This window comes from Thunnus maccoyii, chromosome 3, assembly GCF_910596095.1.
Source record: "Thunnus maccoyii chromosome 3, fThuMac1.1, whole genome shotgun sequence".
NCBI classification, from domain to species: domain Eukaryota; kingdom Metazoa; phylum Chordata; class Actinopteri; order Scombriformes; family Scombridae; genus Thunnus; species Thunnus maccoyii.
Window position 1 is genome coordinate 10721321 of NC_056535.1, and position 27736 is coordinate 10749056.

Sequence of the window (27736 nt, forward strand, 5' to 3'; positions counted from 1 at the left end):
TAACACCCAGGTTTCTTACATGCTCACTTCAGAGAAAATGATGGTAACATTTTTCTTTGATAAGTTGTAGAATGTTTTGAGACATCCAGTAGTTGATGTCATCAATGCATCTGATAAGCTCATTTACAGGCCTCCGGTTGTCTGAGGAAAGTGAGATGTACAGTTGTGTATCATCAGCATAGGAATGCTAGGATACATTGTGATTCTGTGTGATGGTACCAAGAGGGAGCATGTATAGATTGCATAGCAGTGCAACAAGAACGAACCCTTATGGAACCCCACAGAAAATGTTGACTTCTTCAGATGTGAAGTTGCCAAGAGATACAAAAAAAGTCCATTGAAGAACAGATCCAGATAAGCCAATACAGTTTTCAAGTCTATTTAGTAGAATGTCATGATCAACAGTGTCAAAAGCAGCACTCAGGTCTAAAAATACTAGAATAGAAAGTTTGTTTGCATCACTAATAATTTTAAGATCATTGACTACTTTGGCAAGAATCGTTTCAGTGCTATGATTCACTCTGAAACCTGACTGGCACACATCAAACAGGTTGTGGAGGGTTAGGTAACTGTGCAGTTGTTTGTAGACAACCTTTTCAAGGATTTTACTAATGGCAGGAAGGTTGGAGATTGGTCTATAGTTGCTAGTCACGGATGGGTCTAGATTATTTTTTTTCAGTAGAGGAGTAACAACAGCACACTTGAGATAAGTGGGGAAGAGAGGGACTCTTTTGAAACTGTAATATAAGTATGTCCATGCCTTAAAACTTCAAAGTATTGTCTCCATATCATTTCTTCAGCCGTCTCTATGGTGACAGTCGAACAAATGGCTAGCTCCAGGAACCTATACAGTGAGTCCCAGTTATACCCTCCAGCAGTGAAAGAACCCAATTAATCTTGACTAGATATATCTGCACCATGGGTGCTCCTCACTAGCTGTAGTGTCTGGCAGAAGAATGGATTTGCTTTTGCAGACAGCAGTTCCACTTGTCAGTCATCTGACTGAAACTATCTGAAAATCTGTCTACTTGTGAAAAATGTGCTAAACATTTCTCACCTGGAGCATCAGCAGCTGCCCAAGCCAATTAAAAGTCATATGTGTCAAAAATTGCACATAGTTTTCAGGTTGTCCTAAATGAGAAAAAGTTGTGGAAAAAAGTATTCAGTATAACAGGGAAAGTGTAATTGGGCATTTGATGTAACTTAAGTCGAGAACTAGAATGTCACTAAAGTGGAAAAAAACTTCTTATCTTTCTGTTGTTGTGGCTCTCATTTTTTTACTTGAACTGAAAGCAATACTCCACCCAAAATCTATGTTTTGAGTATTAGTCACTCACCCCCTGTAGGCTGTCAGCTTGAATTCATGTTAGTTATAATGGACTCCAATTATTTTCCCCTGTAAAAAGTATACAAATAGTATACAAATATAGAATATTCTGCTGCAGGTGTCTGTAGAAATTCCTGCAGTATCATCTATTTGTCTGCTGTCCATCTGTATGTTCCACTTGTCATTTCACCTAATTATGGCTTTAACATAATGTTTCCTTGTCAAACTGTCGTTTGGTGAAGCTCCAGGGCTTTTGGCAAAAAAAAAAAATTTAACATTTCCAGCCAGCTTTCTAGCCTACAGGTGGTGATTGTTTGATACTTAAAAGATTTTGACTGAAGTATCATTTTAAGGGTCAGTTTGGTCCTTTATACTGTATTACACTGTATTAAAAGAAAAATGCACACTCGTAGATACCTTTTCAAAATCTATAAAAATAAATTATGTACAGTCTTCAAATTGTCAATAAGATTGCTTTCTTTAAGGCTAATTCCAATGTTATTTTATCTTTAATCAACAAATCTGTTTGAGACCGTTTTGGTGCCACATTCCTTCATTTTAATGAGAATAGAGAGTGTACTTCATTCTGAAACAACTCTGCGACTGCATTATAATGACACGTCCCCTGATGCAAAGTTACAGCTTTGATGTGTTTTTCATTGCCTTTGGATAACAGTGGAGTTTCTACTTCACAGAGGAATCGGGTTCTATCAGGTTTTGGCTACACAAATAACACCTGTTAATAAGATACATTTTTGTTTTTCACAGGATTTCTTGATAATAAAAATGTAGAATAACACAGCCTTTAGTTTTTTTAATTGCTGACTCTTTGATACATGGATTTTATCTGACTGCAGTAATTTGTTGCAGTGGTGCCACATATAGATGCATGCTGTGTTGGATTTTATAGGGTTTACGCTCCCTATCGTTTCACCTAAACAGTATTTCAAATAGTAAGCAGAAACTTATTAATAAGAAACTGCAGCCTGAAACGTCTGTCAGATAGGAAAATTGCTGCTGACAAAAACAATTTATTATGACTTTTATTTATTTATTATGATTTCATTAAACTTTTCACTAGGCTGCAATTTTACGAGTTGCCTATTTTCCAAGTTGCCTTACATCTTGTTGTATTTTACTCCACTATTATGTGAATGGGTTTGCTAGTTTGCATCACCATAATAACAGCTCCATCATGTCAACTGTTTGCCCCCATTCCTCATGTCTGGCATCATCCATCATCAAGTGATGGGTGTGACAGCAATGTTAACCTCAGGTGCAGAGGCCTTTGACAGAGCTCATCTAGCCCAAAGTATTTTTTGTCTCCTCGCACAACCATTACATATATTTTAAAGATAAATTAAAAACTGCATACAGTGAAAAAGGAAAGGATGATGTGGGCAATGCTGAGGATGTAAAAATAATAACATAATAAAGCAGTAAAGTGTTACCTCTGAAAGAATCAGGCAAGCTGAAATTGCCCCAGTATGGGAGATTTTTCATTACTTCATCACAGCAATTGCAGGTGCTGTACATCATAAAGCTGAGCATTAACTCTCATTTATGTGTTGAATATCAATGGATCTCCTGGTTTCGTCTTTTCAAAAAGAACATATTTCAAAATCTATAGGGTTCTGCAATTAATTAAAATAATATATATAGTTATATTATTATATATTACAGTATTCTATAACAACTGCATTTTACACATATTTGTATGTTGCATGTCTACTGTGTATATAGTAGTCACAGGAGAAGAGGGAAATATATACACTCTTGTCCCACACTAAGTAAAGGTTACACAAGTAAAAATACATGCTAAACTGTATCTGTCTAAATAACTACTACAGTAAAAGAAAAAAATCTCATGACCTATGAAGGTGTTCAGAGAATTGAGTCATTCATATGAGTAAAATATGAAGCCTATCCTTCATTGCATTTGGGTTTATATTGAGAGAGGGGAGTATGCAAAGAGAATAATAATGTATAAGCAAAATAAGTAACCAGAGCAGATGTTATTCAGACATGCAAAGATTTTAATCAGCGTGCATTCAAACGTGGCTGCTTTGATAGCAAGGAGGAGAACTGTCAAAATGTGACAATTCTCAGAGAGAAACAAAGTTGTTCACTCCCTGTATCTCACAGATTTTCAAGAGTATTTAATGCAGGGAGTTGGAAATTTCTTAGACTCTTGGATCAGAAGCAACAGCACTAGATTCATGCACTTCTTTTGAATTTTCAGACCATTAAAGACCCCTTCCGAACTTCTTTTGTAAAAATACTCTTTTTATGTGATTTTTTTTTTTTCCCTCAAAAAAGTTCAATTACTTTGTTAAAATACTATCTACTCCTTCTCCCTCGTTAAAATCTCCAGAATGTATGAATATGCAAATATTTTTATCCACAGATGACTGTGTAAACAGCCTTCAAGTGTCAAACTCTTTACATACATCATTCTGCACAGTGAAGCTCAAACATCCAACTGTAGAAACAAGAAGCAAAACACATTTTTTACTGGAGGGGGACTTAAATGATTCCAACCCTGCTCTATCGTACTGGAAATTTCTCAACAGACTGAGCATACCTAAAAAAATATAATTAACACTTTAAAATCCTTAAAAAGATACCAAATAGATATTTCAAACAATATGAAATATTGTTCATTTCAGAAATTTAACTGCTGGACACAAGATGTCTCCTACTTCACTATAAAAGTCCATCCTCAGCGTTAGTGCACTAGAGGCTTCAATTTTCCACATCACATTTGTTGAATACTGAACCAGGATTGACTTCCAAACTAGTTGTGATGTCACTAATCATGCTCATAGGCCCACCCCTTAAAATCAGATTTTCAATGAGCACAGAGAAACTTTTCACTCTCAGCAGATGAATGTGAAAACAGCCTTCTAGTGTCAAACTCTGCACGTACATCATTCTGCACAGTGAAGCTCAAATATCCAACTGTAAGAACAAGAAGAAAAATACATATGTTTGGGTGGAAGGGGACTTTAAACATCCCCTTTTAAGTTTTACTGTGGCTGATTCATCCACATATCCAACAAAAACTTCCTGATCTTTGCTGTAGATGTCTTACTGTGGAAGAGGGCAACAATTCACAGCAAATTACAGAATTCAGCTTCAAGATTTTAATCTAACCTATTTCACTCTAGCCTATAATCATCTCAGGAGGTGACAAATGAGCCAGTCACAGGCCCAAAGAACTCCAGTTAGCCTGCCAAATTGTGTTAGAGAAAAGAAACATTAAACATTGGTAACGCCTTTCAAAGGAGAGTCCAGAGACACAGCAAAATAATTAAAACTGATGGAAAATTGGCCATTTGTCCTTCACACATTGCTTTCTGGAAAATTGCTATTGGGGAAACTGAAAAAGACCTACTACCTAGATCTAATACCTAATTTACAGCAGTGTGAATTTCACAGGCCTAAGGGAAGGAAGTGTGATGAAAGTAAAGCTTAACTGAGTCCTAATGCATACTATAGATAATACACAGCATACAGTGGAAAACGCTGTATATAGAGCAAATCAGCCCCTGCAATGCAAATAGATAGAGGTAATTTGTTGCCACAGCCTGTACAGGGCTTCACATATATACTGTATAAAGTGTACCCATACACATGGTATTTATCCATTTGAGCATCATGTAAACATAACCATTACCCAGATTTAGCCAAATGGTAGCTGAAAAATTCTGATTGGTAGTTATGGTCTTCTTCTAAGGTCTTCTTTTTAATCAGGTGTTTTGCCCCCTCAAAACCATGCAAACAAGCACACTGTGGCCTCTAGTTTGGAGGACTGCAGACCAGATTAGGTGTGCAAAGTTTGTGAAATTACATACAATGAATGCCAGGAGGATTCTATACAAATTAAGCCTCTAGTACCATATGACAGAAACACCATAAACTCATTGAATATCACAACATGTATATCAAGATCAATAGAGCCTAGACAGAAAGCGAGAAAAATGAAAAAAAAATAATATTCAAATATTTGAATATTTGAATATTATGTCATCAACTAGGAGACTGCAATATATTATCTTATACTGGCGTTTTATGCAGCCCCTCAGTTCAGGCAGTCTTAGCTCGTGTCTCTTTAAGGCCCCTCTCCCACTGAGCCCACTGATTGCTTTTAAATGACTAAATACTGAGAGACTTTTATTGTGAAGAATTTACTGGAAATTAAATGTGTTACTTACTACGTACATTTACCTCATTATTTGACACTTTGGCCACATTTACCATGAACATCTGACATTGTAACATTATAAATATATATATATATATATATATATATATATATATATATATATATAAAATCCCCCTCTCTCAGTTATGGTCCTAGTAGGGATAGTGCATAGTGCTGCATTCACATCCTCTAGCAGACTTTCAGAGGATACTTTGTCACTTTGCCTTGGTAATCGGCTACAGGGGTGCCAGGTGTCCAACTTAGTCATGATTTTCAATCTCAGGTCAGTCGCCCCTGTGGTAAGGGAATCTATGTCGTAAGGGCTTGTTGAGGCTTGGTACCCAATCTCGGAGTGTGGGGATGATGATATCTCCCCCCTGACCTGTCGTCCTAGCTCCCCCTTGCAGTAGCATGTTCGTTGTACCTCATCAATCTCTAGTTGTGATAGCAGTTGCTGTTTGTGGATGTTGGAACACTGAGCTAGTAGTTGTTTCTTTGTCAGCTTAGATGTTGGGTTTCGAAGCATCCCTATATCCCACAACCTCTGCATGTAGCCCCTCTCATCAGGGTTACTTGTATAGTAGCATTCCATCAGATCCCTATTCTCTGCTCTACTCCATCTATGTCTTGTTCCAGTAGCCCATTTCTCATCAGAGTGTCCTGGTTCCCCAACACCTGATGTGGACCTTGTTGACCTGGGTGACGTCCAAGCTGATATGACTCGAGTTTGCGGTTTCACTCATGCTGAGGTAGGCTAGCAGCATATATATATATATATATATATATATATATATATATGACAGAAAATAAGGAAAAGCATAATAGGTCCCCTTTAACAAAATTGCAGATCATATACATATAGTATTGTAGCTGCTTTCTGTCAACTGAGTGCTATATTTAATAATTTTGAGTGTAACAAAACCTCACTAATTGATATATTGATATGTTGCCTTCTCTGAATACAGTTATAAATATGCAGGATTTGCTGGCAATTGGAAAGTGAGATTTCCTTCTCTAAACATTGTAACAGGTCATTGGTTGTTTACAGAGATCTCTATCATGGCATCATCTGTGTATTTGCAGGTGAATACTAAGTATATGACAGACTTACTATACCCTCTAACTTATCATATTAAATACAAAAATCACACTTTTTTTGCTTTGATAGAGCCACACAATCTTTATGTTTTCTTTGAAATATCTGGGCCACTGTTTCCACAGCGAAAAGACTTCAGAGAAATTGTGGCTCCTCATTAATCCACTCACAAGCTCAAAGCACTACTGGGGTCATCCCTCATGTGAGTTTTCTTGTCTTCCCCTCCCAGTCATTCACCATTGCTAAGCAGTGAAGGGGCTTCATTTGTTTCCATGGGCCATAAATCATAATGTGTAATGGAAATAAATGGGAAACGATCACTCTTCCCACAACGATTACCTAAGAAGTGCACCTCAGCAAGGCACTTAACAATAAAAAGGTAAAGCAGAGTTGTTGAACAGTAACAGGGGACAGTTGTGTGTGTGTGTGTGTGTGTGTGTGTGTTTCACATCTTTTATCTTCTTAGCTCTCTTATCTCTTATCTCTCCTCCCTTTGTTCACTTTATTAAAGAACATGATCTCTATCAGGATAACTGGCAAAGAAAGGTTAGGAGAGTCAAATGTGTATCTTTCAGTATTCTGTATGTATGTGATAATTGTGAAGAGTTTTCCACACTGTCTACCAGTCCAATGTTCTCATCTCATCCTGATATACTGAGGCACTTTGTTGGATCAACGCTCCCTGGAGACATTATTATTCAGAAGGGATGTGTATGTGTGATGACAGCGACAGCCTCACCTTGAAACTCAAAGTCCAAGGCCCACTGTGCACTCACACTGTCCCCTGTCCATTTGCTGTGCTGTGGCATGTCATATATATGTGGGTACTACTTAGTATGCTAATATATGACAGCGTCTTCCACAGTCGTGACTAGTGACTGACACACTGTTTCACTGATTATTCCAACTGTTTACGTAGCCTAAAAGCTCCACAAATAGAACTTTGCTAATTTAAAAAATAAGGGCCTTACCAGACTTGTCACTTGGCTCACTCGCATTTATCATTCAACAACTACTTGAATGCAGTCAAACATGAATTAGGCTGTTCTAATAGAATCTGTATTTACTCAATCTCTTTTAAGCGTCATTTCAAGAGAAGTGGAGTGCTGATGAGTAAAGAGAGAAAGGTTTGTAGAACAGAAAAGGAAAAATCAAAAAAAGAAAAACTCAGCCCATAATGTAGGTCATTGGTTTTACCTGGCCCAGAGCAAAAGGACGCAATCACAGCCAGTATACAGATGTAACTGAGGTAGGGCATCCATGACACACTGTCCTGGGATGAGAGAGAGAGGGAGATGATATTTCAATGACCAGAATCGTTATGTTGTCTGAAAATCTCTAAATTACAACTCTCTGCTCTGAGCTAGACTGTCACAGCAAATATATTTGGAGATAAATTATGAGCAGTGACATCCCAAGTTTTATGTTTTTTTCTGTTTAAATAATAAAGTCAGGAAAATGCATTTATATGACATTACATTTCCTTTTTTCACCTTGTGCACATCCTGCTGATCGGTGTTTATTAAGCAAAATATTGATAATTTCGAATGATAGACAAGATGAGGTTCAATATTTTCAATGTCATATGTGAGTGAGTGCACTAAATATTTTTATGCTTTGGATTTACGCAAATTCTTGTTTTGCAGAGATGATGTATGATAACCTGGTTTCCTCAGAACAGGAATCCTGATGGTCATTTGTTCACAGTGTAATTGGACCACAGTAGCAAGCACTTCTGTGTGTTGTGACAGCACTTCACTTACAGTGTGTCTAGAATGAGGTCAGTGGGAAGAGTGGCTTACCTGGAAATTGAGGAACACTGTGAGCATGCTGAAGAACACGGCCATGGCAGAGAAACCAAATATGAGGAGGGGTTTCCTCCCGATTCGTTCTATCACTAAACCCTGAGGACAAAATACAGCATAATATTAATAGTTTTTCCAGGGGTTTCTGACTATGAAATTAGACCATTGAAACATAATTACAGATCTATTTTCATGTCTACTTAAAATTTTGTTCCTCTCCTTGTTAACGTTAAGTTATATTGATTGGACATGACACGCAGTCCAGCACGCAAAAATAAAACCTAATATCAAAGTAAAGATTTGCTATAGGAAGCAGGGAGCATAACTCATTTAATTGTTTTAACCCCCCTTCACGCCATCAGTAAATTCTAGTGAAATAAAGTTGGCAGTGGAGAATGCAGTATACATAATGCATCGTATGGCACACATAGAATGACATATATATAAAGATTTGCTCATATACAATGCTGCATGTGGCTCATCAATAATTCCACAGGCACTTATTGCTCACTCTCCACCCAGTTGTCTTTTTATTTGGGTCATGGATTGCAGTGTGAGACATAAGATGGAGACCGAACTCATCTAGAGCCACCTTCAAGCCCAATAAAAGCTCTAGCCAGAGCTGCAGGCCCTCTTCTATCATGGCCTCACAGGCATTAAAGTATTCATGGTGCTACTCTAACCTCGCCTAACCAGTGGGATTTCATGAGGTTGTGGAAAAGGTCACTGGTATTTGTACAGTATGTATCTCTGCAGCAAGGGGCTTCTGAGTGGAGACATGATTGAAAAGACAACACAAGGTGTTTTTCTATGTGTGTGTGGAGATGGAGATGTGTGCATAGCGGAGATGCTGGGCTACCTCACTACAAGAAAATACAATTAAAATAGACTTTTCCACTGTTCCATGGTTTTTCCACTATTATTTGCTTAATTTGGACTGTTTCCCGCTGGCAGCAGGTTATGCCCCAGAATGTATCCACTTTAGAGTTTGAATGCCTCCAAAAGCACTGCAATTCACTGTGTGTGTGAAGTTGTGTGTCTGTGTTGTGTGTCTGTCTCCACACATCCCCACTGATCCCTGAAGGCACAGGACATTTCTCTCCCAGGCACTACCCATGCTGCACCCACCCACCCACCCACACACACACACACACACACACACACACACACACACACACAGACACACACACACACACACACACAGACACACACACACAGACACACACACACAGACACACACACCAACCACCAGCAAAGCTGCAGCTCATTAAGATGTCTGAAGGTGTAAGAGGCTGAATATGTATGAGGCTTTATGTGTTTATGAGCCTGTATAATGAGGAGTGGGGACATAAGTGAAGTGTCTGCTGACTATGGGAATGTGCATGTTATTATCAGTCAAGGACGAAACCTGACAGACAGAAAACAACACTAGGTCCAAACCTGGTATATGGCTGGACCGTGTATGAAACACTAGAGGGATTTTAATTTGTACGTTGCCTGGTTACCATCAGACATCGCAGCATTTTTAACATGTTTGTTGTCATGCAAGTTTAAATTTATTTATTTGTATAGTAGTTTTCATACAGTAGTTGTAACTAAAGGTGCTGTACACATAAGAAAAACATTAAAAATACTTAAAATACACTGCACCAGATTTTGGGTATAGACTATATGATGCAGTTGTAAGAAGGGTTGATTTAAGATTTAGGCTATTTTTTTTTACATTTCAATATTATTTCACTTACTCACAACCTGAAAAATAGTTTTAATGCAGTAAATATCAAGCTAATCATTAATGCTAAGTGTAAGTGTGTTTCATGTGTGTAAAGTTTGCATTCATAAATGTATTTGTTATATGGCTTTTATTTTATTAATATGAATATGCTTTATTTTCAAAAGACACTAGACGCATGTAATGTGTGGAAATTGACAGGAAATTACACTGGTGACAACGGAGCACAGATCCTCTCTTCTCACGTAAATGTCACTTTATGACATTTATCACTATTCTCACCTGAAAAAGTATTAAAACCTAATAAGGTTTTATATTATCAGTCCTACAGCGAAAATTACAACAGCTTAATCTCTGCCATTGCTGCTTGCTGTCGGATGGTGCAAAATGCATTCTGGGATACTTAGGTTCGTACCACTTACTGACAACAAATCACACCTATCACTTTAATGACTTGCAATTGCAGAATGCAAAAATGTGTTTCCAGGTCTTATTCATTTCATTGACATAGATAACATAATGAACTGCTGATGATACTGATTAAATTACAATTTTCGGACAATGTGAATAATCTACACAATCCAACAGCCTGCTTCTTGGCAGACTCATTAGAGGTCAGAATGGCAACTTCAGCCCTCACGGTTGGCGGGACTAAATTCTCTGGTCATTATTCATCACATCAAGAAGCAGATGAGCCATTAAAGACAACTGGCCACAGCTTGAGGCACCACTGGCCCTTCACATGTGCCGTAATTTCTGCACCGTCCCGGGTAAAACCCTCGGGAGAGGCAGTGAATGAGGAAATCTGTCGCATAAACACATACTGACAATGGCGCTTTGATTGTTTTCACACTGGTGAAAATCAACCCACAAATTACCATGTAGGACAAAGAGATTAAAGGACAATAATGACATTGTGCCAGCCATATATTGTATGTAGGTGTTGTTTTTCTTCCCTTCAGGAGATATCATTTGCAGATAATCATATTTGTACAACATGGAAAAACAACTTCCACCAGCTTGAAAATCCATTGGAATCAACATGAAATATCTTCCTATTCTTTCAATGGGCATGAGTCATATCTGTACGTTACCCTGTTCCCCTGAAAATGAAAGATAATGGAAAACAAATTCACAAAAACAAATAAATGCATAGGCAGACTTAAATTGACTATAACTCCAAATAACAAAAGTGTTCTCTTTTTAAATGCTTCTTTCCTACCAGAATGTCCGTTTTTTTATTTGTTGATAATTTGTTTGTGTTTAGACTTCAGTTTGCCAAAGGGCTACAGAGTGTGACGACACAGCCGAATATGTGTGATTTAATGTGGGCTGGCACACACTCCACGATTCTTGTTTGTTAGCCAGCCATATAGTGACAACTGTGCTGCAGTGAAAGGGCGATGGCCCAGTAGGGCACTAGAAAAGGGAGCAGGAGGTCACTGGATAGCATTTTGCATTAAGTAATCATATATTGTCCATATTTTTTCATAACATGTTTCACAAAGAAGTTCTAATGAGTGTGTTAGGATCAGAAAACACCAAATAACAAAAGAGAATATAAAATAGAATAAATGAGTTGAACAGAGCTTTAAAAAGGCAGAGTAAATAAGTCTTTGTTTGATGCTTAATGATGCGTTCATATTTAATGAAATGCTAAATTCAAAGGCAGCATGAATGCATACAAAGCAAATGGAAAGATATGAACAGATGCAAATGGACATAAGCAGATAAATATTTGCTCCGGGCAGTGTGGATTGTGGTGAGGATGCTCAACTTGAAAATATCTTGACACTAAGGGAAAATTCATGGAGGAAAATAAGAGATGGGGTTACTGGTAAGATTTAAAATCAGTCTGTCTAAGCTGTCACACTCAAACACAGACACTCTCCCAACACTCACATAGTCAGCACATGTTAGGAAACATTTGTACTTCAGGCTACAACAACAGAGTGGTGAAATTGGAAGAAAGAAGAAATTTGATTTGTGTTCAGTCTGTGTGAACCTAAAGAGCTCAGTCAATCTTAAACAAGGAGGCATATTATTCCAAAGCCTCAGTTCTACTATAGCAAAATCCTTGTCTTGTACTGAGGGATTCCAAGTGACCACCAGATATAGAGAAAAGAAGTTCTGCTATATAGTATATGCTAATGAAAAGATTTTATGACTTTTTAACAATGTTTATATATATATATATATATATATATATATATATATATATATATATATATGTCTCCACAAAACCTATTTATTCATGTGACATGTTCAGTAATTCATTCTCTTATCTTGTCGTTGACATGCATCATTGTCCATTTCTCCCGTGCCTCTTGACGTTCCTCTTTGGCTCTTATCTTGAGCTAACATTTCCAGATCATATATTTCACTCACAATTTTCAGCCATTCATCTAGTGTTGGTGGTTCCACTTTGTACCATCTCTTTGTAATAGCCTTTTTACAAGCTGCCAACAAAACATTCAGCAAATACCTCTTTTCTCTTAACACAATGTCTCCTGTCATATTACCAAAATACTGTACTATACATGACCTAGGTATATCATAGCACAGAATTTTGAATATAGCCATATGAAACTCCTCCCAAAACTGTACAATTTCAGGACAAAGCCAAAATACATGGGAATGATCTACATGTATTGCCTCAAATTGTCCCCAACATGGTTGTGCTATAGACAAGTATTTGCACTTGGGTGTAATAAAGAATCTAATTACATTTTTCAACAATGGCCTCTTGGGCTCCAGCCCTGAATGTTTTCTCAAAAGCCCCGAATCTTTTAGGTTTCTAAAATAACTTCGCCTTCAACTGTCATTTCCCCTCAGTCTCTCTGACTGGGCCGGCAAATCAATGGAACAAAAGTTCTATTACTGGGGAAATTTCACAATCTAGGTCGGCCCTAACATTGTCATGGAGGGTTGTTGTCTTGTGTGTGTCGCGTTTCATTCAGTCATGTCACCTCAGTGAGCAAATTTGCTAGCTAGCTAACTAGCTTATGGACTAGGAACATAAAGTTTTTCATGAGGAGTCAACCTCAGCCACCATCCAGAAAGTAGAGAAGTTAGAGAGGAGTGTAAAGAAGAAAAAGAGGGAAAGAGTGGAGAGTGAAGAAAGGAGAAAAGGAGTGGACAGAATGAAGATTAGTTATGTTAGTAATGTTGCTTACACCAAACTTCTACCCTACATATATTATGTAACTTAAAATAGTACGCAGTAGTTGTATCAGACAATTTTTGTCTCTTTCTAGGTGGCAGGAGTGAAAATTAGTCATCGTCAACATTTGTTGTGTTATGTTTCAGAATGATGAAGACAGTTATAGAACAATTAGACACAAAATAGGATGTAGGCTCTACATGTTGATCTCTCAAATGGCTTGAAAAATGGTGAATATAGCATGTTAAATAGGTTTGGGCTAAGCCCCAAATGTTTACAATGTCTGGCTCTGCCCCTGCTGTCCATCAACTTTTTAAGACTGTTTTTTATGACACTTTTACAGTGCAGAACGTAGAGGCTGATAGGAAATTTGAAGCGAGTAGGAGGAAAATGCTGACATGCAGAGAGCATCTCTAGTTTTGGTCTGAATGGGGTTACATTATATGTGCTTTAGACCGCTGGGCTACTAGCACACAGTGAAATCCCTTTTCTTAAAGGCATTTTTCCTGCAGCTTCCACAATGATACACTTTATCAGTGACCTTCCTCCAGCCACATGTGTCCACGTTGCTGAAAAATTCAGTAATTCAATAGAAAAGCTGGACTGACTCATCCATCCATCCCACATATTTCCTACCTCTGCTTATTTTTTTTCATTGTCGTTAAGGCTTATCCCAGCATGCATTGTTAGCGCAACAGGAACAGGTTGTCACACACATACAGTAGTCAGCATTAAAAGTTTCAGTTTGCACTTTCATGTCTTTGCACTCTGGGAGAAACCAGAGTAGCTGAATGAAATCCTTGCTAACACACAACATTCAAAGACTCCAGCCAGATCAGGTCTGGACCCCAGAGCCACTGTGACAGTCATAAGGACAAACTGGTGGCAGGACGAGAATGTCAAGACAAATATCACCTCACTTTCAGCAAACGTAAGAATAAGTGGTCACCTTCACCTTTCTCTTTCCAGCACTACATCTAAAAAAACAGACGAGTTATATGGAAATTTAAAACACATTAGTACAATGGCCATGTTGCAAGCGAACATCCCTAAATCCACAGAGTATGGTGACTAATGGACCCTGCAGCAAAGTAGGTGGGTGGAAACGAAAGAATACATTATCAGTAGGTCTTGCTATTGAGACCAATCACATTTTCATCCCCTAAAAATCCTGTGTACTACTGTTCTGATAATGACACCATACAAGTGTCACTCAACAAGAAATGAATGTCTCCGAGGTGCAATACTGCCACAAGCAAGTATAAGATTCCTTTAATAAGCTACTGAAGACAGAAGGTGTTAAATTAGCTTGGGAGGAGATAACACATTTGGATGTTCTGGTCCAAGGACAACCATTGCCTTTACATACAGTTCAATGATGTTACACTTCCAGGTAGGGCATTATTGAATTAAAGCATAAAATTTGAACCAATTATTGCATGAACTAGTTATCTATGGTTTCTTTGCATTACAGCATTATGTCAGTAAGATATACCGTTCCATGTTGTCTTCTGTGATCATGGTGCATTAATGACAGACCTGGATGACAGCATATGTGTTGAATAAAACATGGTGTGGATAAGTTTGTTTTTTCCTGCATGATTTTAGGAAAAAAATCTGCAGAACACATAAAAGAGATATATGTCATATGTTTTTGAATGGGATTTGTTTATGCATGCATGACTTGTTAAAGCCACAAAAATGTCTTTGTGCTGTGCACTTCTGTCTACTTTTGATATGCAAATAAAGTGCAATTCCTCATAATATCATGCTTTACATAAGAATTAGGTTCAAAGTCGATGAAGTACAAAGTATGCTCATATTGCTACCACAAATCAAAGGGATCTCATAACTAGCATGGAAGGGTGTCTAATATAACACAATGCACAAGAATAGCAAGCCAGTGGGAAATACTGTCAGCTACATTCACTATAAATCATAAATGCAGCACAGTTACAGTGGGTAACATGCTCACTTCCACTACACATGGACATATGTTATATTATGTCATAATACATAATATAGAATCACTCTCTTTCAATGTAAAATAATGAGCATTGGACAGTACAAGTACAAACAATTCCTGGCTTCCAAATAATATCATATCATCATGTCACATAACATTCTCATTTTCCACACATCAAACCATAAGGGACAGCCTTTTTCTTCTGTCTTGTCTGTGATCACGGAGCAAATCTTAATTTCCCTATAGAGGAATACTATGAAAGATGGTGTCGTCATGGTGCACCCGAGGCCTGGGTATTCCCAAAACTCATTAACACCAAATTGCGGAATGCCAAAAGACATGTAATCTTTCTTGACATATTTTCAGTGTTTACAGAAAAGGGCCAGATTTTGCAGGTGACCTGCCCTAGCCATACATTGAGGTTTCTTTTGTGGCTGTTTCTTTCCACTCTTGAAGTGGAATATGAAATTCCCATTTATGGAAAGTCAGAAAAGATGATTCAGTGTTAGCAGCTCTGTGTTATTAATTATTATCTCTTTATTTAACAAGGACCATGCACAAAAAACATTAATCTCAAAATGAGAAGAGATGATTTAAGCCAGATTTAACTGTTAGCTAATTTCCATCTGCAGTCCCTGGGCAGGTACACACAAAACAATCACCAGACACTAAAAACATTCATTTACATGCAACACCATTACATAGTCTCTATCACACTAACAATTATACAGACAAATCTACAAGCACACACCAGCATATAAAATCGTATCGTATGTTAATGACCACGTACTCTGACTGGCTGAAGGTGTGGCCCCCACCTTCACCCCAATCAATCAGAATGAGAATAATCAGAATACAACCTAATGAATAATGCAATTTCCCTTACCGCACATCTTTACCTGGAGTAATGGCTGCAGACGTAAAACAGTATATAGTGGTCTATGAACCAGAGTCTGATCCTGAATGGGAAAGGGAAGAACCTGGGTTTGCACAGTTGAGATTTCAAAAGGATGTTTCAGAACGGTAAGATCTTGTCTAGATTTCCTAACAAAGTAGGAGGTCACTAGCTTAGCTTTAGCACACTTCCAGTGTCCTGCTTTGCTCATCATCCAGCTGAAATTCAACAACAGAAGTTACATACTCAGTGTAGCACTGTGAGGCAGTGTCCTGGCGCTCAAGCTTCCTGCATATTTGATTTGTCTGTTTGGTGTGACGTATTAATGAGTTCAGCCTCAACACCGCTAGTTCTTGAGCAGCGAATTTCAAAATTTCAAATAACTTAAAAAAACAGAAGAGATAGAAATGAGTAATTTGCATCCTAATACACCCCAAAGCCTAATTTCTTGTTTTTCACGATATCAGCACTTTAAGTTAGTCCAATGAATACATGAGTTTAATTTTGATAATTTCCAACTTCATTGAATGTGCCTTGGCTCATTATTTACAGTGATAAAAGAAGGGTGGTGTTCTGTAAAAGCTGTTGGGGTTGGTGCTGTGAGGCGAGAGGAAAAACTGGTATCTATAGGGTACATGCTGGTGTTTGAAGTCAGTCACCTGGCAGCTAAGTCACTCAGTGGAGTCTTCTCACTGCTGCAAATCAAAGATCTTTCATGTGCTCATGCTGAGAGGAATCACAGAAATAGATAGCAACCCAAACAGGGCATTAACACACTAATTCAATGAAGAGGGATGACAGAGTGCATTTCCCACTGTGCTTTGTGCAATGTTTTTGTTTGAAAAAGTAGAGTTAGATGCACAGAAATTCTGCCAGAAGCTGTGTTCGTATTATACTGGTAAATTATTTGGCCCTTTTGACCAAAATTATCCCTAAATCTAACAAAACCTAGAGTTTGGTTTCTGGAAACTTGCTGGAAATTTGCTTTATTGTTTTCATTTCCACTGCATCTAAAGGACACAGAGGATCAGGACAATTAAATCAATAACAAATAGAAAAGTGACATGTTCATTGAAGACCTATTTTTGTCTAGAAAAAAAACACAGAGGCACGGTGTTGTTCTGGTGATAGAAAATGTAAGAAAAGTAAGACTCCTGTTTCAAAAGCAGCAACAATAAAAGTTTTTTCTTCTTTAGTAGCACATATACGTAACAGTGACAAAATAAAGTTAAGTTTCAGTTTCTCTCGCTCACTTGTCCTTTTTTGCTCACTTGTCAATTTTGAATAGACAGGAAGTCAGCTACATAAAAGTCAATTAAATGTCAATGACATTAAAGGACATTCCCTAATTTTGCAGTCTGAATGAATGCTGGACATCAGTTGCAGTAGCCGAGAAAAGCAGTCGGTAAATGAGGTTAAATACAGAGCAGACATGGGAAGAGTTTGCAGGGACATTTTGGGGAGAAGCCCTCAAACTGACCTATATTCCTAAAGTCAAAAACTAGGAACGTTTTAGAATGAATTTCTTCACTCCAGAAGGGTTTTTTTTTAAATGAATATCATGGGCCTGGCATTACTATTTGGCTGAATAACATAGTTATTAACATCGACAATATTAAAAACTACAAACCAAGCCAAAAATCTTGGTGTAGTCATGGACTCAGACCTGAATTTCAACAGCCACATTAAGACAATTACAAAGTCAGCCTACTATCACCTGAAGAATATATCAAGAATTAAAGGACTTATGTCACAGCAGGATTTGGAAAAACTTGTCCATGCATTTATCTTCAGTAGAGTTGACTACTGTAACGCTGTCTTCACAGGTCTCCCTAAAAAATCGATCAGACAGCTGCAGCTGATTCACTAAGACCAAGAAAGTGGATCATATAACTCCAGTTCTCAGATCTTTACATTGGCTTCCTGTCAATCAAATAATTGATTTTAAAATACTGCTGTTGGTTTATAAAGCACTGAATGGTTTAGGACCAAAATACATTTTTGATCTGCTGCTACATTATGAACCATCCAGACCTCTCAGGTCATCTGGGACAGGTCTGCTTTCTGTCCCCAGACTTAAAACTAAACATGGAGAAACTCCCAGAAACTGCAGGTCCACCGCAACTCTCAGTTCTTTTAAATCACAGCTGAAGACTTTTCTGTTTGCCGCTGCCTTTTATTAAACCAAATTTGAGGGTTAATATTTTACACTGCACTGTAACTTTTATTCTCTTGTTTTATCTGTCTTATTCCCTTTTGGCTTCTTTTTATTTCCAAATTTAACATTTTTTAATTGTTTTTATATGTCTTTTTACTTGTGTTGCTTTTATATTCTGTTTTGATGCCTTTTATGCTCTATGTAAAGCACTTTGAATTGCCTTGTTGTTGAAATGTGCTATACAAATAAACTTGCCTTGCCTTGCCTTGCCTTACAGTGTACTCTGGATCAATAGCAGACTGCCATCAGTAGGCCAGCATATCTAAAGCAACAGTTAAGAGCATTTAATTTGAGTACAGCAAACTATCAAATCCTTTTCTCTGAAAGAACTTGTGTCGAAGCTGCAATTCATGATAGTCTTACACCACTCTAACTCTCAGGAGTACAAATCATACGCTGCCATTTGCTCCCTGCTGACAGAAGATGCGATGGAGATAAACAAAGTGAATAAGATAAAAACACCTATATATCGACCCCCCGAGCATTCACACTGATTCATTGTGCGCAAATTGAGTGTAATCCCAGATTTTCTAACACACTGATGATTCAACAGAGGACGAATGTGTAAGATATGATATCTTCAAGCTGCTACAAGAGTCATCTCTTGGGTCCACAATGCTGCTTTGTGTCAGAATGTACTATATATGTAGTGATTTCATTTTATTGTGGGTTTTATCATTTAGCTTTATCATTCAAAGCATGTTTTACATGTTTTACATGTTTTTTATATTGGTGTGTTGGATACAGTGATCATTGCCAGTAAATCATCACATACACATGCCAACTGTTTGGTGCAAAGTGCTCCCTGCTCAACCATTTAGCGACAGGTCTGCTGCCAAAGCGGGAATACTCCTGCTGACAGCCGTGCCTTTCCATGTCAACTGAGCTGAAGATCTCTGACCAGCTCACAATTCCACCACACCAACCGACTGTGGTCAAGAACATAGCTGGCTACTAAAATGTTGGTACAGCAAGTATTATATTATAAGAGGATAATTTGAGGTATAGTTCGATTAGAAAAACCCCTGAAGAGCAACTAAATTACAGCTGAGTCTATCTATGTACAATATTTACAGTGGAAGATAAAGGCAAACGTCCATCCACCCCAAACCACCAGGCTCTTGCTTTTCAGTGTCAACTACTGCCTATTTATAGTCCTGTCTCCTCTGCATAATGTTTAATGATGGAAAAAAAAATGTTTTATGCACAGGGCAAATGTTTGCTGGTCCATTTGGGAATATTTTGGGAGACCAAAAACATCTGCACTACAAAAAATACTGCAAATAGACAGTCAAATAAATCTTTAATGCAGTACTCAGCTGCTAGTGGTGTAGAGTTACTTTCCTGTACTGTGAAATTGCTGATTTTTTCACTAAGTCATTTCTGGAGAACTTAACATAAAAATTATAAAAAGAGACATTTCCTAAACACTGCTTAGTGCCATCTAAATTCAGTATAAAGACAAACTTGCCTCAGATGTACATGCATATTGTTGACCTTGAGCTTTTTTTTAAACACAATACAAAAATAATCCATGTTTTTTAAGTCAGCAGTGAAATCAAACTTCAGCTTCAGTATAAGAAAATAGCTGAATTAGCATGACAATAAGAGGATTAAATGTAATTTCTGCTTTTTATTCAGCATTTTTAAACCTTTCTGTGAATCTTCTGACTGCGAGCAGCCCATGACTGTCAAGACCACAAGTAAAGTAACACATACCAAGAGCAGACTTATACCCAGAACCAGAGATTTATGGTTGATTTAAAGTAGAAATACTCACTGAGACAATGGCAGCCAAAGTCTCTATGGCCCCTGTGCTCAAGGTTACGTAGGGCAGAATGTTCTCAGCAAAGCCTGCTTCCCGTAGGATCCCATTGGTGTAGTACCATATCTATAAAAAAAGAATAATAATAAATCAAATTGCACTGTTCTTTCATGCATCAGACATACATCTGAATGTGTGTTCTTATCCAGTTTAAACAAAGTTAATTTCAGGCTGAATCCTTGTTGGCTGATTTACTACCTACATAACTGGGTCTGTGACTACAGAAGGTGTTTGAAAATTGTTTATCAGGCATCTACACAGGATGCGTAATGGCTCATATTCCTCTCAGAAGTCACTTTCTAGGCTTCAAGTCTATTTTCCTCAGTTTTACGCATGTAACCACAGTGAGTATTGGGCTCTGAGTGCTACCAAAACACAGGTGACCTACATAGCCGCACTGTGCCTGAACGCACCACATGTAGACAATGAATTAACTGAAGCTGCTGCTGATGTGATGGTTTAGACGCAGCCTGAGTGGACATGGTGTAAGTTCCAATTAAACGCTGATGACGGGTAATGCCAGGTCCCAACTCAAGGAAATGACATGATGTTGAAAGGTGGATTACTCAGGCAGACCCATAATGCATACATAACCAGTCAAACACTGGTATTAATGTTTTGTGTTTTTGTTTGTGGATGAAGACCTCATAAATCATGAATTTTAAATAATAAAAATCCAAAAGAGATCCAACAGATCACAGTAACGTGAAGGAGAGGACAAAAGTTTGAAAAATTCCACAGTTAAAGGCAATATTTTGAATATTAGTCTTTTTTCTCTGCATTCTCTCCTGTAACCTTCTTTTTGACAGGTAACAATCTAAATACAAAACATGTACGCAATTGTCAAGAAATCATGATTTTTGACAAGCTGAAGCACTGACACTGCTTCCAGGAATAATTCTAAATTGTCAACTTAACATCAGCGGTCTGAGCTTCTCAGATTGTAATATTTACTGAGATCATATGATGGGTCTTATGGTGACGGGGTAGTGAATACAACAATCAAAATAGAGACCTCTAAAGTGATCTAAATTACATTCCTGTCTTTTTGAAATGAAAATATTTATAAATGAAGTCATGTTCATATCTATGATAATTCAGTAGAGCTTTGTGATTTCCAGCTTTGCAACTTAAAAGCCCATCAATCTATCAGATATAAAAATTGAGCACAAATATTATTTTTCAAGATGTTAAACGAATATGAATTTCAACTGGAGATAAGCTAACAATCCATCTGCATGCACTGCATGAAGTCTACTATAGTATGTCAGTCAAAGAACTATTGTGTTCTGCCAGTAATTCAGGAATTTTGGCTTTAATCTCAAGATGATCTGTTTTAATTTTTCACATTTTTTTAGGTTTTTGCCATGTTTAGGTTGCTGTTGTTTATATTATTCCACATTATAATGGAATTTAAATCATCTAAAGTCAGTTTTTGTTGTCATTCTGTTTATATTAAATGGTGGATGGCAGCAATAAGCAGCAACTCTTCTGCTCATGCTGGGGTATTCTTGGCATCTGTATGCCCGAGACAGAGAGGGAAGGTCTCGCAATTGGACAACAGTCATTACCACCCACCAAGCGCACTGCGACACAGCAGGTGGAGGATGGTTAAACATCTCTTCCCGTCAACCAAGTGCACAGGACAGAGTGACTCACAGTGACTTCTCCATGCCCACGGGTTCTCAAACACAGTGGTGCTGAGCACATACGAGAGACTGAGCCACACTAAGTGGGGCGGGAAACTGGCGGCTGCTCTTTTTCTTATCTTGTGCTCCATATTTTTAAACTTTCTTTTACCTCTTAAACAACAAAACATATATTTCTGCAGAATATCATTTTAAAACATAACATTTACAAAGAAAAAAAGAGACCACACATATGAGGTCACACCTACGCACACACAGACCCAGGGGGAGGAACACTGTTTGCAAAGTGCTGCCACACCTGATCCACTGACGAGTAGGGCTGTGATGGCGTAGATATTTTTTTTTGCAAATGAGAGGACAGCACATCCCAGCAGTTATGCAGCTAACTGCCAGTCCTGTCATTTTTTGTCAAACATCCCCCACAAACAGAAAGTATTATTATTCACCTAACAAAACTATAGCTCCAATGAGTGAGTGGCACAGGCCACTGGAGCAAATAACTAGTTGTAATGTAAAAGGAGCCACTCAAAGTGTCAAACCCACAGAGAATTTTCACCCAACTCTGCAGTTCCCCTCCTTTCTGCATAGCATTTTAGCATCTTTCACCTCATTGTTTTGGCATTACGGCCCTCAACTTTACTGTTTTGGTTTGATCTCACTGCTCCAAACCCACTGAATGCTATCTGCTAACTATCTATTAAGGTGACAATATGTAAATGCTGTGTTTACAGCTTGTTCCACTGCCATGCAGCATTAACTAAATTCCGTTGTTTGCCTGAGACAGAAAACACTTCTTAAAGTCAAGGAAACTGTCATCTGGGCCTGTTCTACATGCTGTGGTAAGAAGAGAGCAGAATAGCTTGCAGTTTCTCTTGTCTGAGTCACTCGACTAGAAGAGGAAACACTTTTCACCTTCCTGCCATCACACTTGTGTAAATCTATCAACCGTGGGCTAAAAACTGATTGACAAGGGCGAAGTGTAACTAAAGGTGTTACTGGAGGCGTGACAAGCATCTTCAAGAGTCTCTGGCTGATACACATTATGTTTGCACTGCAAAAAGTGTTTAAAAAAGGGTATTGTGTAAATCAAATATTTACTTTTTTTTGTCAACTGCATCTCATCATTGTTTATTTAAATAAATGTCTAATTAATTCCAGATTTTTTTAAAAAACAACATTAAAACCTAAATATAAAGTACTGCAATATAGAATATGATTAAAGATCAAGACTGAAGTGAAATAAGAGCTGCAACTTACAGCATTGAGGCCACAGAGCTGATAGCAGGACATGGTGATGATGATAGTGATGAGCTGCCAGCGAACAGCTGGGGTCTTTATCAGCTGTAACATAGAGACGGTATGAAGGTTGTCCTGAGCTCGAGCCTCTGCATGAACCTCTTCCAGCTCTTGGGACACATCCTTCTTCCCCAGAAACCTCTGAAAGGCTGATACACACACACACACACACACACACACACACACACACACACACACACACACTGTTAAAAATATCTACACATGAAAAAGGAGGTTAAGAATCTTCAAAAAACAACCATCATGCTGAGATCAAAGAACTTGGGGATTTATTTCATAGCAAATGAAACTGAACACCCACTTAGTCTCATGAAAAATACAAAGCTAGCATTATATCCAGAAGCTTTATCTAGCTTCCATACCAGTGGTGGGCCCCACTCCTGTCTTTGAGATCAATGGTCTATAATATAACCTTGAATAACACCTATTTCTATATCTTTTTTGGTCTCCCCAATACACACTCTTGATTGATTGATCTACAACTGGTCATGGTAACAAGAAATGCAGCAATACCCAAGGCAGACAGGAGACTACTAGCTTTGCAAATGTGTTATGAGAAAGGAAATGCCTCAAGGATACACACAATGTCTTTTGGTGTGAAAAATGCTAATGGTAAACATAACAGTTAACAAGAAAACTCCACAGGTTATATTGTATAAGTGTAGCTAAACAATTAAATGTTAAAGATACATTTTACTGCAATACTGATGACACTCATCTCTGACTATCTGTTAACCACAGTAGGTTAACCTGTTAGGAGGTTAAGTCAGTGTTCTGTTATATTGTTTTCCCCTCAGATGAATGCAGACAAAGTTGCATTGTTTTTATTGGTCACGGACATCAATGCACTGAATTTCAGTGATCAATATAATCTGTTATTCAAGGTAAACCTTATGATGAAAATGATGAATTTTACAAGTATTTAAACTCTCACAGTGGTTTATGACTCTGACCTGCAACAAGTTAAGGCAGTTGATATATTGTACACCCCTAATGTTAGATAGATTATTGTAATTTTTTATATTCTTCTCTCGCCAAGGCTTTACACCACAATTATGTGCACATGTTATATTTCTGTATGACACAGAATGGCAACGAGTAGCTGACCATGTTTCTGGCAGTCCTTTGCAGCTTGGCCAGCTGAAGGTTGTTTGAACTCGTGCCACTTGAATGTGACAGACTAGAGGGGAACTGTGGGTGTTAAAACACTTCTTCCCTCACTTTAATCTTTTCTCCTGTAAAGGGGATTCCCTGGGGTTATGTGAACTGAAGGTGGGAGCAGGTTAAGAACACGACCCAGAAAAGCAAATCTCTACACACAGACAGTGACTAAAAGCAGGTCATTAGGATGTGAGAGTTGGATAGCACGCTGTGTGGACAGCGGCCACACAGGAGGTAGAAAAACCGGCCAAACTAAATCCTGTTCCAAGGTCTACGGGGTGGCACAGTGCAGCTTTTGTAAGGCATGAAAATTGTGTGAGTGTGAGCGTGACAGAGAGAGTGTCTGTTGAGTGTGTTTTGGTGCAAAGACATTTAGTGCTATACACTAGGCAACATGTCTCAGAAAATGTTTGTGTTAGACACCCACCCACGAGAAGCAATGAACAAGAGATACATACATTGCTTACGGTAACATAATTCCTGAACAGTTTGCAAGTCCAGAAAAAGTTTGATATTTTGCCTTTTCAGTGGCCCCTGGTGGAAAGAATTACACAGTTATAGGCTTCGACATGCAGTTTTGAAGTTACATGAGTGTGAAATGTCATCAAAATTAATGTCTGACACAAATGTCTCTCACTACTATTGTTAAGTAGACAGATGAGCCACATTTCTATTCCCTTTTAGCTAATGATTCCAACCCTGAACCTGAGACATGCTTAGCACTTCAGTAACAATCAGAGAAACCAAAACAAGATGATCACAGAATGAATTGAAACTCTCTTTTACTCATGTAATTCTATTGCGTATATAGTATATTTTAAAGATAATGGAAAACAGCAAATCTAATATCATGATAAAGAAAATCTACAGTGATGTAAAAACTATAAGGTAATAAAGAAAAGGCAAGAAGACACCCATGATACTGAAATTATCCTGTCACCTGAGTAAGTCAACCACCATGACATCTTACCTCAATATAATACTAATTATTATCTAGATTATCTCATGTAAATGAGTATTCTATAGAGTCTCCCTGCTGATAGAAAATATGGAAACCAGCTTCAAGCCAGAATCATACTGGGGCTGTCAATGCCTGTGGCAAGATATGTCATGATATTGATGTTTATATGATGATGGTGGGATGTGCAACTGTGGCGTTGTCCCTATAGAGGGAACCTATTTTATTTTCCCGGCAGGGGGACAGTGGGGCTCCACTCCACATCACCGTTGTGTCCAGAGCCCTCACAGTGCCACAAGATGGAGGGATGTGGCACAACAAAGAACCTTTAAAGGAGCAGACAGCCTGACTGACACAATGTTTGAGAGAGGACTCTGCAAGGTCATTGAGGGAATTAAAAAAACATTAATTTGTTCAATATTCAAAGAACATTTGAACGTGATGAGGGTTAATGTAGTGGCATTTTTTGCTTTAACTGAAAGAATAATGCTGGCGGTATATTTTTCATATTGTCAACAAATCCCATTAAAAGATAAAAGCAAACAGTGCTTTAATCAGTCTCTCAATACTTACAAGTTCCCTACACTGCCTGTGGCACTCAGCCCCAAGCTCATTCATTCCTACTGAAGATGTAAATATTTAAAAATAGCTCAGAAATTTATAGTTTCATATTTTATATTATTTCATATCATGTAGAAAGGATAGCAATGGGGCAAAAATGGGAGTGACAGCAAAATAATACTGTTGAGTCAAGGCAATCCTAAAATTAAGAGCGGTTTGGCAATCGCACTGACAGCCTTTAGTACACAAAACTATCTCATCTTCAACCTCTGTAACCTTTAAATAGAGGGCAGGACCACTGCAGATATACAACATGACAAGGGATGAGATGGGTGCAAGAGAACATGCTGTTCCTGTCTGACACTGTATGATGATAATAGGACACTACAGGGCCACCCCTCAAGATTTGTGTTACTGACAACAATCTCCAACCGCAGCGCTGTAACACAAGCCAACAACGTGGATCTGCGGCGTTGTTCACACTCATGCCAGCAAAATGTTGGCTGCCACAAGTAGGGAAGATGTGAGGAGAGTTTGGGCAAAATGTCCTTTCACCAACCACTCATCATTTCCTCAAGGAGTGATTCTCGCAGCCAGTGATTGACTAATGCTCAGATAAAGCAGCAGGCAGGAGGATCACATTTTTCTAAACACAACACAGAGGCAGTTAAAGACATTCAGAACTCAGCATGACCTTTAAAGGTAATTGGACAATTTTACAAACTGTATTGCCTTCCACTATGTTAACAGAATATTTTTGTTATGGTTGTTTAACACTTAACAATGATTTATAAAGACCTCTACTTGATCACTTGTGTTTTGGGCTTTTGTGTTTAAAAAAGAGGAAAAACATGTATTCAAATTTAATGAACAGAATCAAAGTTGGAAATACTTATTTGGTGAAAGAAGCTCTAAACAAAGACAGATGGCAAAAAGAGAGAGTCCATCAAACGAAGTACAAGCACTGTCCTTGAATTCCAAAAACTGACAATTAAGTTTGAAGATCAACTGCAATGCACAACATGAAAATTAGTTTTCAAGAAGAAACCATTACAGGAATTTATCAAAACAAGCAAACACATCCTACTGTGAATAACAATGGCATTAACATGCCAACAGTGTAGTACCCTTCATCATTAGATCTAGGACTCTACAGGAAGGAGTGGGATGATCCTTTAACCTCAGTTTAGTTACCAAAACAGGCTACTGCACAACACACAATGACTGAATGCTTAATTTACAGTGTACACAGCAAGAACTTCAAATACTGTTCATGCAATTTGCTTTTTATTTTGTTTGCATTAGATTGGTCTGGACCTTGTGACTATTCTGTTGATTATGCAGATCAAACCTATTTTAAATTTCAGTTTGTTGAAAAATTAACAAAAAACAAAAACTTCAGAAAAGTATAGTAATAATAATAAAGACTGCTCATTCTCAATTATGAACCTGCTGCTTTTGTTGCAAATCAAATATTTTGTGATGCTTTTTTTTTTGTTTGAGATGCAAATGTAAAAATACAGTAATTTTGCCAAGATTGTATCAGATATATTGTCAATAGAGATAGAGAGGGGATACGCCAGATTATTTTTGTCAATAAAAACATTCCTGGGTTTCTAAAGCATCCTTTCTTTTACAGAATAACTGGTTTAAGCTTATAACTAGTTTGGATGCCTCTTGAGCTCTTTTGTTTGCTTCTTGTAGATACATGAGCTCTGGCCTAACAAAGTTTTTGTGTATAGCTCTCAAATTTGGTCCAATTTCCTACAGTAGTTTCTACTATATAGACACTGGCCTCAATCAGTTCTCTGTCAAATCAGTTTTTCTTCATTAATTCTATTCCTACTTTGATCAAGAAA

At 37.9% G+C, this 27736-nt stretch overlaps 1 protein-coding gene across 8 annotated transcripts in view; it reads right to left on the reverse strand.

Moving 5' to 3' along the window:
- Positions 1 to 27736, reverse strand: part of slc2a9l2 (solute carrier family 2 member 9, like 2) — a 98052-nt gene that overhangs the window by 32851 nt on the left and 37465 nt on the right. For all 8 annotated transcript variants that reach the window (XM_042405963.1, XM_042405961.1, XM_042405960.1 and 5 more), the window contains 4 exons: positions 23141 to 23328; positions 20190 to 20300; positions 8433 to 8534; positions 7828 to 7903 (listed from right to left, as the gene is read on the reverse strand). In XM_042405963.1, the coding sequence (XP_042261897.1) occupies positions 7828 to 7903; positions 8433 to 8534; positions 20190 to 20300; positions 23141 to 23328 (477 nt within the window). The remainder of the gene's footprint in view (positions 1 to 7827; positions 7904 to 8432; positions 8535 to 20189; positions 20301 to 23140; positions 23329 to 27736) is intronic.